The sequence below is a fragment of the Motacilla alba genome, chromosome 4A, assembly GCF_015832195.1.
Source record: "Motacilla alba alba isolate MOTALB_02 chromosome 4A, Motacilla_alba_V1.0_pri, whole genome shotgun sequence".
Classification (NCBI taxonomy): Eukaryota; Metazoa; Chordata; class Aves; order Passeriformes; family Motacillidae; genus Motacilla; species Motacilla alba.
The window spans coordinates 307,534-321,332 of NC_052045.1; the positions used below are offsets into that span (position 1 = coordinate 307,534).

Below are 13,799 nucleotides of genomic sequence, written 5' to 3' on the forward strand. Positions count from 1 at the left end.
TCTCGGCCGGGCCGGGGCGCCGACACCCCGTGTTCCCCCGCTGCCCGCTCGCGGGTCTGCGCTGTCCCTGTACTGATGGCTTAGCGAGCGGTTCGGGGGTGGGGGAGATGAGGAGTGGGTGTTTTCCCCTTCCAGAGGGTGGCCTTTCTGGGGTGACTCCGATGCGTGGGCACCCCAAGGTGCGGGAAGCCGCCTGCAGGGCTGCGACACCCGTTGTTCCCTACTCCCAGGTTTGCCTCGGGCCCATTTGGGCGACAGGACACAATTTATTCTGCAGCACTTGAACCGGTCCTTGTGGTTTTCCCACTCTCTTCCGAGCCCGATGCATATTTCCCACGCAGCTGAACGGTGATCTTCATTTTGGGGGGGAAACTTCCCCCATCACCACAAAACGAGCAGCAAACCCTGGTGCGGGGTGAGGTTGCCAGTGTCGGTGCCGGCCCGGCTACCCGGGGTGCAGGATGGAGCCCGCTGGCACCTTCGTTTCCTCGCCACTCCAGTCTTTCTGCCTGCCTCCGTCTGGCCTTTGATATTCCTCGCCCCCTCCCCTTGCCGAAGTTCAGACCTGTTTACTCCAGCCCGGATCTCTGAAGTTCAAATGTACATGTGCTTCCCTCTCCGCTGAGTGACAGCTACAATGGAAATGTCTCGTTCGCTCCTGGTTTGCATATAATTACACCGGAGATGCAATATGTTTATGGCAGGAGAAAAACTACTTGTCTTTACGCTTGTTAAGGATATTCATTTAACCGCGATACAGCGCGGTTTAAAAGCTCTTTAGGGTGGGTGGAATATTCCCCTCGCCGCTGGCTCGCAGCTCAGCGCGAGGGGACTTTTGTCGCTGTTATCCCGAGTTTATCCTGCCTTTTCCTCGCATCCTCGGTGTAAGGGACGAGGAAAATCGGCGGAGCCACCGAGCTGCCACTCCTGGGGCCGTTGCCGAAACTTCACCTGGCCGTGCCCGGCTGCGAGATCTGCCGGAACGAGCGGGCACCCACTGGGGACCGCGTTCTCCTCCGGCGCTGGAGGGCCCAGCCCCGCGGTCCTCTCCCGGGCAGGGCTCTCCGGAGCGGGTCCCGGGCCAGCGCAGCATCGCGGGAAGCCTGGCAGGGAGCTCCCGCGGGCTCTGGGCACGGAGGGACCCGTAACGCTTCCCAGGGCATGTTACATTTTTGTAGCTCTTAAGTTCCAAAAACACTCAAAAGGAAAACAAAACAAAACAAAACAAAAAGGTGGGAGAACTGCGCGATATTTGTTCCTGACGTAAAGCAGGGGGCCTTTCTCCGCCTTCCCCTCTCGTTGGGAGCACGGAGGGAAAAGGGAGCCTGGAGACTACTTTTCCGGTTGCTGTTGTTTTCACGTTTGCAATTGGGATAGATTTTAAATGGAAGAGATGAGAGGTACCCCGACTTCTGGAAAATTAATTGAGTTTGGCCAGAAATACCGCTGAATAAAAATGGAAATTACTGAATTGATAAAATAAAGTACAAAATATATTTTATATATTTATATATATACACACATATATTCCGAAAACTCAGCCAGGGAAAAACAATCCTAGGCTATACGGACAATGCCTTTAAAGGAAAAAAACAACAACAACAACAACAACAACAAAAAAACCAACAAAACATCAAAAAAACCCCACCTCGTTTTATACAATTTTTGCACCCCGAATTGGCAAATTCCAGTCAGGAAACAATGGGGTGTAAATAGTGATAGAACGGCAGTGCGGATGCTGCCGGGTAAACACACCCAGGCAAAGTTGGCAGAGTATAAGTGGGAAACATATAAAAAGAGATTTATAGGTTAATTGATGTAGCCCGATCCGCAAGTACACAGCTGCTAGGCAGGCTGTGGCCACCACACCGTCCCGAAACGGGGAGTCCTCGTCCAAAGCTACGATCGCTTCGTTTTCCTTCCCAATCCCCAGCCCTCAGGATGTTTTTCTCGAAGCCCTGTGTTCGCGCCGTTGCCGACGCGGCGATTTTATTTTTAGGCGAAAAACAAGTTTAATTTTTTAAAAGCTTCTGCCGCCGTGGAGCCACAGCCGCTCCTTCTCTCCGAGCCGGAGGGTTTCCCAGCCCGCAGCCACGCCGCCGCTCGGGGCAGCCGCAGCCCCGCGTGGCGCGGGCACCTGGGCGGGCAGCGCCGCTCCGCCGCCGCCGCCGCCGCCGGGCCGGCGCGTCCCACCCACCGGGGACACAATGCCACACGTGGGGCCTCTGCACAAGCAGGGGTCAGTCGCCCTCGGTCGCTCCAGGTCGGCGACTTCAGAGGCGCTGCCCTCCCCGACGCTCAGCTGACGGGAATAATTGAATTTGCACCCCCCTCCCCCCGGCCTTTCCCCCCCTTCTTTCTTTCTTTCTTTCTTTAAATTTTTTTTTTTTTTTTAATTTTTATTGTGGGGTTGGTTGTTGTCGAGAAAACCCTGCACGTGCGGGCGGTAATGAGTGACCCCGCCGCAGCCCTCCGGGGACAGGCAGGTAGAGCCCCGGCGGAGCAGCACGGGGGGCGCGGGGCTCGCCCCGGGGCCCGCAGCCCCGTGACCGGCTCTCCGGGGCCCTGTCCCGGCTCCCGGGCTCCCGGGGCGCAGCGGGGAGCAAAGGGCGGCCCCGACCGCCCCCGACGGGTGCCCCGGTGGGTGTCCCGGTGGGTTTCCCGGTGGGTAACCCCGCTGGGTGCCCCGCTGGGTGTCCCCGGTGGGTAACCCCGGTGGGTGCCCCGCTGGGTGTCCCGGTGGGTAACCCCGGTGGGTGTCCCGGTGGGTAACCCCGGTAGGTAACCCTGGTGGGTGCTCCCGGTGGGTGTCCCCGGTGGGTGTCCTGGTGGGTGCTCCCGGTGGGTGTCCCCGGTGGGTAGCCCTGGTGGGTTTCCCGGTGGGTGCCCCGGTGGGCGTCCCCGGTGGGTGTCCCCAGTGGGTGTCCCGGTGGGTGTCCCGGTGGGTGTCCCGGTGGGTGTCCCCGGTAGGTAACCCCGGTGGGTGTCCCCGGTGGGTGTCCCGGTGGGTGTCCCCGGTAGGTAACCCCGGTGGGTGTCCCGGTGGGTGTCCCCGGTAGGTAACCCCGGTGGGTGTCCCCGGTGGGTGTCCCGGTGGGTGTCCCCGGTAGGTAACCCCGGTGGGTGTCCCGGTGGGTGTCCCGGTGGGTGTCCCCGGTGGGTAGCCCTGGTGGGTGTCCCGGTGGGTGTCCCCGGTGGGTAGCCCTGGTGGGTTTCCCGGTGGGTGCCCCGCTGGGTGCCCCGGTGGGTGTCCCCGGTGGGTGTCCCGGTGGGTGTCCCCGGTAGGTAACCCCGGTGGGTGTCCCCGGTGGGTGTCCCGGTGGGTGTCCCCGGTAGATGCCCCCAGGGCGGGTCCCCGCCTCCCGCCTCCTGCTCTGCTGCCATCGCGCACCAACGGCAGCGGCGGACTCACCTTCCAGCTTTAGCACTGCTCTTGGCGGCCGTGGCCTGGGAAATTTGAGTGTTTGACGGGTACCGGTGCTATCTCTCGGGGAGATTTTATATCGGTGGCTTTTTTTCCCTCGCCTTTCATTCTTTCTTTCTTTCTTCTTTTTTTTTTTTTTTTTTTCTTTTCCCTCTCTCTCTCCCCCTTTTCCCTTTTTTCTTTTTCTTTTTTTTTTTTTTTTTATTTTTTTATTTTTCTTTTACTCCCTCACTACAAACCTTAAAATAAAGAAGACGAAGCCTTTCCCGGGGCTGACTGGGGGGAAGAATGTGAAAGGGCCGCGGTTATAAAGCGCTGCTTGAAGCGGGCTCTCAATGCGTCTCTGAACTTGATCAGATTTTACGTTTCCTGCAGAGAGCCGGCGGCGAGCCTGAGACCTGCCCAATAGCCAGACTTGGGGGCTCAGCAAACCTCAGGATATTACAATTACAGCCATCTTTCTTTCTGCCTTTTATTTCCACTCTTACTCCCCATAGTTCTTTGCAAATGCTTTCCAGAACAGAAAATGAGTGGATTTATAGCGCTGTCTGCAACTGATAATTATTCCAAGGCAGAACGTTTCCCTTGCAAAATAAAATTTAAAAAAATAAAAAAAGGGGAAATAACAGAGAAAGATAGAAGGAAAAAATGAGAGAGAGAAAGAAAGAAAGAAAAAATGAGAAAGGAGAGAGAGATGAGAAAGAAAATAAAGAAAATAAAGAAAGACATGAAAGAAAAGAAAGAAAAGAGAGGAAAGAAAGAAAGAAAGAAAGAAAGAAAGAAAGAAAGAAAGAAAGAAAGAAAGAAAGAAAGAAAGAAAGAAAGAAAGAAAAAGAAAGAAAGAAAAGAAAGAAAAAGAAAAGAAAGAAAAAGAAAAGAAAGAAAAAGAAAAGAAAGACATGAAAGAAAAGGAAGACAAGAAAGAAAAGAAAGAAGATGGGAGAGCAGGAAGAGCCGGCGAGGAGCCGCCGCGCGGGGCTGCTGGCCGCGGGGCCGGGCTGGGCCGGCGGGGAGCCCCGGGCCGGTCACCCGCGCGCTCTGCTCCCGTGTTCAATCGGTAGAGGAAAAAACGGATAGAAAAATAAAACAAATGTATAAACTATATATGATTATATATACATGTATGCATGTGTACATAAATAAACTGTAAACAGCCTCGGTTTCAGAATTTTCTTTTTTTTTAAATTAAATTTTATTTTTGAATCAACGCGGCGGCTTTGCAGCGGCTTTACGCCTCCCCGCCGCGCCGCAGAGGGCGAGCATCCCGCACGGCCTGGGGCGGCGCTGGCAGGGCACGGGCGGCGGGGCGCGGCGGGAGAGCGGCGGGACACGGCGGGACACTCGGGCAGCGGCGGGACACGGCGAGACACTCAGGATAGCGGCGGGACACTCGAGACAGCGGCGGGACACGGCGGGACACTCGGGACAGCGGCGGGACACTCGAGACAGCGGCGGGACACGGCGGGACACTCGGGACAGCGGCGGGACACTCGAGACAGCGGCGGGACACGGCGGGACACTCGGGCAGCGGCAGGGCCCGGGACTCGCGGACACCGGGGCCGCCTCACGCGGGGCCGCCTCACGCGCGGCGCTCCCGCCGCCCGGGCCCCCCCGGCCGCCCCCGCTCTACCTGCGGGGCGCGCGCGCCCAATCAGCGGCCGCGGCGGCGCGGGGCGCGTGCCAATCAAGCGCGGCGCCGCCAATGGGGCGGCGGGCGGCGGGTCAGGTGACCGGCGGCGCGCGGCTCCCCATTGGCGCGGCGCGGCCTGGCCCGGCTCGGTTTATGTGCGAGGCGCGGACGGGCGCCCCGGCAGTGCCCCGACGGCGCCGAGCGGGAGCGCGGCCGCCCCGCGCCTCCTCGCCCTGCTGCGCCGCCCTGCCCGGCCCGGCGCGGGGGGCGGGTGGCCGATTTGGGTTTTGTGGTTTTGTTTCTGGGTTTTTTTTTTTTGGTTTTTTTTTTTTTTATTTTGGTTTTTTTTTGTTTGTTTGTTTGTTTTGTTTTTGGTGTCGGCCGGGGGGTGCTCGCCTCGCTGCCCGCCCGCGGCCGGGACCGCGCCTGCCCGCAGCGGGGGGCGGAGCGGGGGTGCGTTTTGGGGTGGTTTTGTACTTTTTTGGGGGCGGGCGGGAGGAGGGGGGCGGGCAGGCTGCTGCCGCGCCGACGGCCCCGCGCCCATGACGATGCTGCTGGACGGAGGGCCGCAGTTCCCGGCGCTGGGGGTGGGCGGCTTTGCGGCGCCCCGCCACCACGAGATGCCGGGTCGCGACGCCGGCGGCGGCGGCATGGGGCTGGGCCCCTTCGGGGACTCTTCGCACGCCGCCGCCTTCAAGCTGAACGCGGCCCCGCACGACCTCGCCGCCGGGCAGAGCTCGGCATTCACGCCGCAGGCGCCGGGCTACGCCAGCGCCCTGGGCCACCACCACCATCACCACCACCACGCCGGCCAGGTGCCCTCCTACGGCGGGGCCGCCGCCTTCAACTCCACCCGCGACTTTCTGTTCCGCAACCGCGGCTCCGGCATCGCGGACGCCGCCTCCGGCACGGCGCAGCACGGGCTCTTCGGCGGCTCCCCCGGCGGCTTGCACGGCCCTGGCGGCATCCCGGACACCCCGGGCTACCTGCTCTTCCCGGGGCTGCACGAGCAGAGCCCGAGCCACACGTCCCCCAACGGGCATGTGGACAACGGGCAGATGCACCTGGGGCTGCGCGGGGACCTCTTCGGGCGGCCGGATCCCTACCGGGCCGTCTCCAGCCCCCGCACGGACCCTTACGCCGGCGCCCAGTTCCACAACTACAACCACATGAATATGAATATGGGCATGAACGTGGCGGCCCACCACCACCACCACCACCACCACGGCCCCGGCGCTTTCTTTCGGTACATGCGCCAGCCCATCAAGCAAGAATTGTCCTGCAAGTGGCTCGACGAGAGCCAGCTCAGCCGGCCCAAGAAAAGCTGCGACAGGACTTTCAGCACCATGCACGAGCTGGTGACCCATGTCACCATGGAGCACGTCGGGGGGCCGGAGCAGAACAACCACATCTGCTACTGGGACGAGTGTCCGCGGGAAGGCAAGTCCTTCAAGGCGAAATACAAACTGGTGAACCACATTCGGGTGCACACGGGGGAAAAGCCCTTCCCGTGCCCCTTCCCGGGCTGCGGCAAGATCTTTGCCCGCTCCGAGAACCTCAAGATTCACAAGCGGACGCACACAGGTAAGGCCCGTGTCCGTGTGTCCCGCCGCCCGGGACGGGGGGCTCCGGGGGGCTGCGGGGACGGGCTGGGCCGGCGGCCGCCTCCGCGCTCGGCCTCCGGAGCGGAGGGAGCCGTAGAAATGCTAATGAAATCTCATTTTCGGTGACTTCCGCTCCTGTTTTATTTTTATTTTTAGGCCTGATTGGCGTCTCTGCTAATTAAATCGGCGATACTTTTGTCAAAGTATTTTTATTTGCAGCCCCGACTTTCCTTCAGCCCTCCTGCAGGGGTGGAGGGAAGAGAGGGGGAAGGCTGGAAGCAAACGTACTTTGGCTTGTATCCTCGAGTAGGTCTTGTAAAGCTGTCCGAGCCGCTGAATTTATCTCGGGTCTTCTCCTTTCCCAAGCTCGCCCAGCCGCCTTCCCTGCTGGAGCCCAGCGTGGGCCTGGCGGGAGGTGAGTTAAAAGTCATAAAGGCTGATCCAAATTTATCCGACACGTAACAAATCTTGCTGTCCATCTTCCCCTTCTTCATTTGTTGTAGTGCTTGTGCATCCATAAGGTGGGGCGAGCAGGGCAGATGCTGTCCTGGGAGGAGGCGGGTGGGGATGGAGAGGGGAGCGGCCCTCCTTCACCCTCTCTAAATTTCGCAGGTGAGAAGCCTTTCAAGTGCGAGTTTGAGGGCTGCGACAGGCGCTTCGCCAACAGCAGTGACAGGAAGAAACACATGCACGTCCACACCTCGGACAAGCCCTACATCTGCAAGGTGTGCGACAAATCCTACACCCACCCCAGCTCACTTAGGAAACACATGAAGGTAAATCACCCCGGTGCTCCAGCCCTTTGCTCCCTGAGCAGCGGTGCTCAGTCGCTGGTGCGCTCAGGGCTCGTTCCCCCAGGGCAGGGCAGAGCTGAGCTCCGCGTTCGCAGCGCGGCCCGAGCCGTCCCGGCAGTCTGGGCTGTGGCTGGAGCACAGCCCGGGGAAATGGCGTAGTTTCTGTCCGCCCGCCCCCGGAGCAGGCGCTGCCCCCGGAGCCGGCGCTGCCCCCGGAGGAGCCGCTGCCCGGTGCGCGGAGCGTGGCTCGGTGCGGGCAGGCCGTGCGGGCTGCGGCTGCAGCCCCTCGTGCTGGGATGCTGCAGCAGAGTGCCGGGGCCACGGCAGGCGTTTGTCGCCGCTGCTCGGCGGCCGGCCGGGCACGGGCTGCCTGGCGGCCGGGCAGGGCCGAGCGCTGCTCGCAGTGCCCCTCCTGCCCGGAGGAGCAGCCCGGCGGGGTGGCCGAGGCCCGAGCTCGCTCCCATCTCTGCCTCTTGGTTTTAGGTGCACGAATCCCAGGGGTCGGACTCTTCCCCTGCAGCCAGCTCGGGGTACGAGTCCTCCACCCCCCCTGCGGTGGGCTCCGCCGGCAGTAAGGACTCCACTAAAACGCCGCCGGCCGCCCTGCAGAGTAACCCCGGCCATAACCCTGGACTGCCCCCCAATTTTAATGAGTGGTATGTGTGAAGGCAGCTGCTGCCCGGCCACAGACTGGACCAAATGCATAGGGAACGAGGAAAAAAAAAGGACAAACCAAGCCAACTGCAGCTCGCTCCCACGGAAATGGAGTTTCCACACCGACGACCGCTGAGGGCTACACCTACTTAACTGCCAGGATGCGGAGGGGGGTCTTTTATTATTATATTATAATTATTACTATTTTTTTGCAAGCCCAGACGCTGGACTAGCCATGTCCTTTTCTCAGGATTAGATTTCTTTTTTTTTTTTTGTTGTCATTTTTTTTCAGTCTCAGTCGTTTCTTTGATTTTCACCCCCCCACCTTGCCTGAGTCTCTCTTCCTCCAATTCCCCACTTATTTTATTTTTCTTAATTTGTTTTTTTTTTCTTCCTTTCTTTCGGTGGGATGTTGACATGAGGATGAAAATTCTCCTTCGCCTTAGTGGTGATTGTTTAAACTTACAGTCTTAAACCGTGCCAAAGTCCTGTTATGTCTTGAACTTTCCTTTCTAGCTCTCCTGCTGCTTCTTTCTCTGCTCTTCTCTTTCTCCTTCTCTCTCCAAGCATTACACTTGTGAATGTATTCTCGTCTGATGGGGTCGGTCAGTATTTTTCAGGATGAGGATGTGGTGTTTATTCTGCCCAGATTGTGACGTTTAGTATAACAGTTGCCTTTTTGTAATAACTTTTTTTGTAAATACATACCCATGATGCCATATTTATCGTTCGTAATTTAATTATTGATACAAAGTGCCGGGAACTGAACAATATTTATGGGGGAGAAAAAATTGTTTTCTAACAAAAAAATACAAACAAACAAAAAAAATCCAACTCTGTACAGCTTTTGGTTATAACTGCTTTAGCATTAAAAGTTTATTGTTTTGGAAAGAGCCGTTTTTGACCTCCTCCGGGGCGCGGGGCAGCCGCGGGTGCCGTGGCGGGCCCGGATGGCGCTGCCAGCGGGGCCGGGCCGTTGTTTCCGAGCCGGCGGTGCCGGGGGAAGCCCCCTCCTCGCCGCCGCTCTCTGCTGTCCCTTTGTCCCCGCCCTTCGCTGCCCCCGAGCTTCCCGAGCGGCGGGGCTCGGGGCACGGCGCCGGCCCGGTGCAGCAGCCCCGACGGGGCGGTCCCGACGGCGAGTAGCGGGTGAGTAGCCGGTGAGTACCGGGCCGAGCGGGGCAGCGCGGGCTGTGCGCCGGGCAGTCGTGCCGGACCGGGCTGCCGACAGCGGGCTGCTTGCCGCGGGGGGCCGGGGCGAGCGAGCGGCGGGCGGGACTGTCTCCGTTATCGTCTGCTTTGTTTTGTTCTGTTTTTATTTCTGACTAGGATGCGGAAAAGCCTTCAGGAGAGAAGAGGGATCGAGATCAAACATCTCCCCCGCGAAACTTCCCGGCGTCGCGCAGGAGCCCCAAGCCACCGGAGCGACGGTGCAGGCCGGCCCTGGCTCCCGGCGCACGGCGGGGCGCCCGCGGGCCGGGGGGCGCCGGCCGTGCGGCAGCAGCGGCTCCCGGGAGCGCCGACGGCCTCGAGGCCGCTCGCTCCGCATCCCCCCGGCAGCAGGGCCTTGCCGCGGGCTGAGCCCGCCCCGGGGGCACGCAGGGAGCCGCGCTGCGGCCGCCGCCCGGCCCTGGCCGGCCCGACCCCCGAGCGGCCCGTCTTGAACTTGACTGGGGCCAGGGGGAAGCACGGGCGCGGCCCTCCCCTCCTCTTGCCGCAGGGGCCGCTCGGGCGAGCAGCCCGCGGAGCCTTGCATGCTTTGAAATTCACATTTGAGCAAATTTACCCTCTCCTTCCTCCAAAGGTAGGGAAAAAAAAAAAAAAAAGAAAGGAAGAAAGGTTTCTCGGGCAGAAAAGGTCAGGAGAAAAGTGGGTTGCAGCCTCTGCCGCTGCACAGCTAAAACAAAACAAAGTCCCCGAGTTCCGCACTGGCCATTTTAAATAACTCCCTTCGAGGTGTCCCGGCTAGACATGGATCTCTGCTTCTCTTTGCTGCGAAGTCTGTCTCTCGCTGCCCGCCCGGGCCCGGCCCCGGCCCGGGGCGAGCGGGACCGCCCTGCACCGCGCGGGCGAGGAGCAGCGGAGCCGCCGGGGGCCGCCGGCTTTGCCTCGGACACCCACCTGGGTCGTGCCTGCGTTGCTCCGGACCGCGCCAGGCTCGGAAAAGGTGCCGGTAGGCTCGGTTTCGTTACTGCTTTGCTCGGAGCCGGGGAGGCGCGGGGCTCCGCGGGACGGGTGCTGCTGCTGCTGCTGTGGGGCCCGCGCCGGCCCAGCGCGGGGGCCTCGGCTGCGGTTGTCCGGCTTGGGGAGCCGTGGCCGGGAGGATGTAGCGTTCCGGCCCTGGAGTAGCAGCCCCGCTGGAGGATCAGTGGAGGCAGGGGCCGTTTCTGGCCCCTCAGTGTCTCTGGCTGGTCCCCGGGGCTCTGGGCCATGCTGGCAAAGCTGCGCTCCTGCCTGCCCCCGCCGGTGCTTCCTTCAGCTGGCAGCACTGCCCCTGCCATTCTTATAGCCAGGACTTGTAACCAGCATCCTGGCTCACGTGGCTTCCCTGGTGCCGCAGCCGGTCCCCCACCCTCGGGGCTCCCCATCCAGACAGGGCTCGCAGCCAGTTTGTGGAGCAGTGGAGCAAACTGTTGAGCACGCCCTCTGAGGTCCCGGGTCCCCCTAGGCCATTCTGCAGCCCTCCAGAAATGGGGCATGCATTGGGCAGGTGCAGCTCGATGTGTGTGTATGGTATGAGATGAAGCCATGGATTTGGGTGGGTTCAGAAGGAGCTGGGGCCCTGCATGGCTCTGAAACGCTTTCAAAGCACAGGGTTCAGCACCATGGGGTGGGGCAGGAGGGCCGTGCCTCCCGAGCATGGGAAGGTGTGCTGGTGGGTGCTGGTGCCAGCACCTCTGCCCCAGCAGCTGCTGCTGCTCACACTTGGGAGTGACGCCAGAGAAGGGCTGTCTCTCCCTGCAGCCTAGTCCTCAGCTTTCATGGACAAGAAGGAGTTTTCTCTTTTGTAAAAAGAGGTAAAAAGTCCCTGTTCCTTACCGTGCCAGTTGCAAGGAGATACTACAAAGTTCTGGAATGGGAAACACCCTGTTTCCTGGATGTCTTAGGCTGGTTTTGTGAGTTGGGGAGAGACAGCTCATGATTTTCAAAGCCAGGGCCTGGCAGTGGAGACCTGTGCTCACAGCTTGGACAAAAACATTAGAAAGCTGACCAGGGCAGGACAGTACTGGCAGGGCAGGTGCCCTGTTAGCTCAGCTTCTAGTGTGTCACAAAAATGGGACTTGTGTTGCGCCCCAGAAGAGTCCCAGGACTGTTCACAAAAAGGGGGCGTATTCTGCTGGCCTCTCCCAGCTAGCAGCTCTCTTTAGGTTGCTGTGCTTGCTTGTATGAGCGGGATTAGGTGGATTTGTCCCCAGATAAACACAACTCGGGATGGTTTTCTTAAAGGGGTAATGTAGATTCATTGTGCTATAAGGAATCTAAGCAGGGGCAGGCGATGAACTGGAGCCGTTCCGTCACTACCATGCTTTATGAGCCATGAACATTTTGATTCCTTTGGTGTCATTGTTTTTGCATATCTGTCTCTGTGTCTGGTGTAATCCTCTGAAAAAAATTTTAGTTTTCAAGCGTTGTGCCTGCCTTTAGCATGTAGTGGTTGCACACTGTGTGAAGGCAGAGTCCTGAAGGCATTTTGATCAGGTTGTGTTCAAGTGTCTCGACCTTACGGCATCGGGAATTAAGATTCTATAACAAATCTGTTTGCTGTAAAGCTCCAAAGCAGTGGATAGGGTGTGGTATTGTGTGTTTGCATTTTATTTTTTTAATATAATGTTCTCAGATTAAAACCATCATATACTAACACCAGCTTTTTTAACTGAGTGTAACTTTGACAATTGTTTGCTAAACCATCCCTCTTATTTATGCTTGTTACTGTGATCACCTATAAGGAAAATATTTCTGTAGAGATGCACTCCTGGTTTGGAGAGGTGAAATTCCAGAGAAAGCCTGTATTCTTTGAGAAATCTAATTTTATAATGGAGCATGCAGAAGGAAATAGTTTTATTGTAGTGACTAATCTGTACATCCCCTGAACTAAGACATTTAGTTAACCTTTCTATGCTGTTTGTATGGGATAAAAATATAATCTGTCTTGCTAATGCCTGCTCACCTGAACATAACTGCAGGCAGTAAAAATGCTTTTGTAAGAGCTTACAGTGGAGAGTGAGAATGGCAAAGCAAGGACCTGCCCTGCAGACCTGATAGGAGATGGTTTAGGATGGCTTTACAGACATTCTGTTGTAGTCATGGAAAACCCCCTGCAGAATCCGGAGGAGGCAGTTGTCAAAAGAGGCGCAGATATATTTTAATATTTAGATGCTAATTTTATTCTCAGTAAAGTAGGTTGTGTGCTGCTTAGGTTTTCTTTTAGCTGATACTTTGGTAATGTTTCTCTATTTCAAATGTTTGTGTGAAAAGAAACTTTAATAAAAAGAGCTGGGGAAAAAAAAGAGTTTAGCTGAATGATTTTGTTTTGGCATCTTGCTCAATAGTGGCAGCTTTGAAATTGTCAAGGCTCGACTTTGAAATGAGCGATACATGGAGTTTCTTTTGAGGGAGATGCAGGCTGTGCGTTGGGGATTCATGTCTGTGCACGCTGGGCAAGGAATCCTGACCTGGGACAGGGAGGCAGAGAGGGGAAAAGTCACTGTCCGTGCAGCTGGCCGGGAAGGGGCTGGGCAGCTGGAGAGCCTGATGTCCCAGGATCGTAAAGGATACGTGCAGAATAGGGCTGTTTCCTTGTTTTCATCGTTTTTCAGAGCAGAGTACAGTCAGGTCTAGGCCTGTGGGGTTGTGCAGCTACAAAATGGCTCCTGGCAGGGCTCTGGGCAGCGGGCACGGCCGGCAGGGCTGGGCACAGCCCGGGGCCCTGCCCGCGCTGCCCAGGCTGGCTGGCGTGTGGAGCAGAGCTGGGGCTCGGTGGCTTTGGTCGGGGGAAGGTGTTTTTCCCTGCAGCCCCGTGGGGCCGGTGCCCGGCAGGTGCGGGGTGTCAGTGCTCCCTGCGCTGGGGCACGAAGGGCTCCTTGCTCCCCTCGGTCACAGGCTGCTGGCCGGGCAGCCTGGCGCTGGCAGGGTCACAGCAGGGTACCAAACAGCAGCATTCTGGTTTCTGCTGGCCGTGGGCTTGCTGCATCTGCGTGCCACAGAGAACAGCCACTTTGGAGAATACGGCTCCATCCCGAACGGCTCGAGAGGCAGGGCATTAACATGCAGTCTTTGCCTGACATAAAATTAATTACTGATCTCTACCTTCTTTAAATTCGTCTCAGCTTCCCTCAGACATTATTTCAGTGCAAAATCTGGTGTTTGTTATTTTTTAAAGTATTTTTGCCACTTTCTGTAATTTACATGGCATGATTCTTGTTCTGAGAAAGATACTGTTCTTTTTGTTTGCTTTTGTCCTTATTTTGATTTTTTCTTTTTGTTTTTTTACCTGTGTTAGTAGAATGCTGTTTGATTTAGGGTTTCTAGTACTTCAGCATGCTCTTACTGAAAATAAACTTTTATTTTTTTGGTTGCATTTATTAAATCCATGGACTTGAGCTTTTCAGGGACTATTGGTAAACTCAAGGAAAAACGTAAAGCTTGTGTTGAGGTTGGTGAAACTTAGTCTTAACTATTTGAAACATTTTATTTTG

The 13,799-nt window shown here is 57.5% G+C and overlaps 1 protein-coding gene across 2 annotated transcripts; it reads left to right on the top strand.

Moving 5' to 3' along the window:
* The first annotated feature begins 5,160 nt into the window (after positions 1-5,160).
* ZIC3 (Zic family member 3) lies at positions 5,161-9,413 on the top strand. Of its 2 annotated transcripts, none has more exons than XM_038122988.1 (3): positions 5,161-6,638; positions 7,271-7,434; positions 7,936-9,413. In XM_038122988.1, the coding sequence occupies exons 1-3, from the start codon at positions 5,597-5,599 to the stop codon at positions 8,116-8,118; spliced, it is 1,389 nt and encodes a 462-aa protein (XP_037978916.1). In that variant the 5' UTR covers positions 5,161-5,596; the 3' UTR covers positions 8,119-9,413. The 2 variants fall into 2 exon arrangements, with proteins under 2 accessions (XP_037978916.1, XP_037978917.1); XM_038122989.1 differs by having other exon boundaries at positions 7,271-7,383.
* Positions 9,414-13,799: the final 4,386 nt, after the last annotated feature.

Excerpts from the sequence above, each read along its gene's own strand:
- ZIC3 (XM_038122988.1), top strand. The coding sequence starts at position 5,597 with ATGACGATGCTGCTGGACGGAGGGCCGCAGTTCCCGGCGCTGGGGGTG. Across the intron at positions 6,639-7,270 it reads TCACAAGCGGACGCACACAG|GTGAGAAGCCTTTCAAGTGC; the intron begins GTAAGGCCCGTG and ends TAAATTTCGCAG. Across the intron at positions 7,435-7,935 it reads CACTTAGGAAACACATGAAG|GTGCACGAATCCCAGGGGTC; the intron begins GTAAATCACCCC and ends TCTTGGTTTTAG.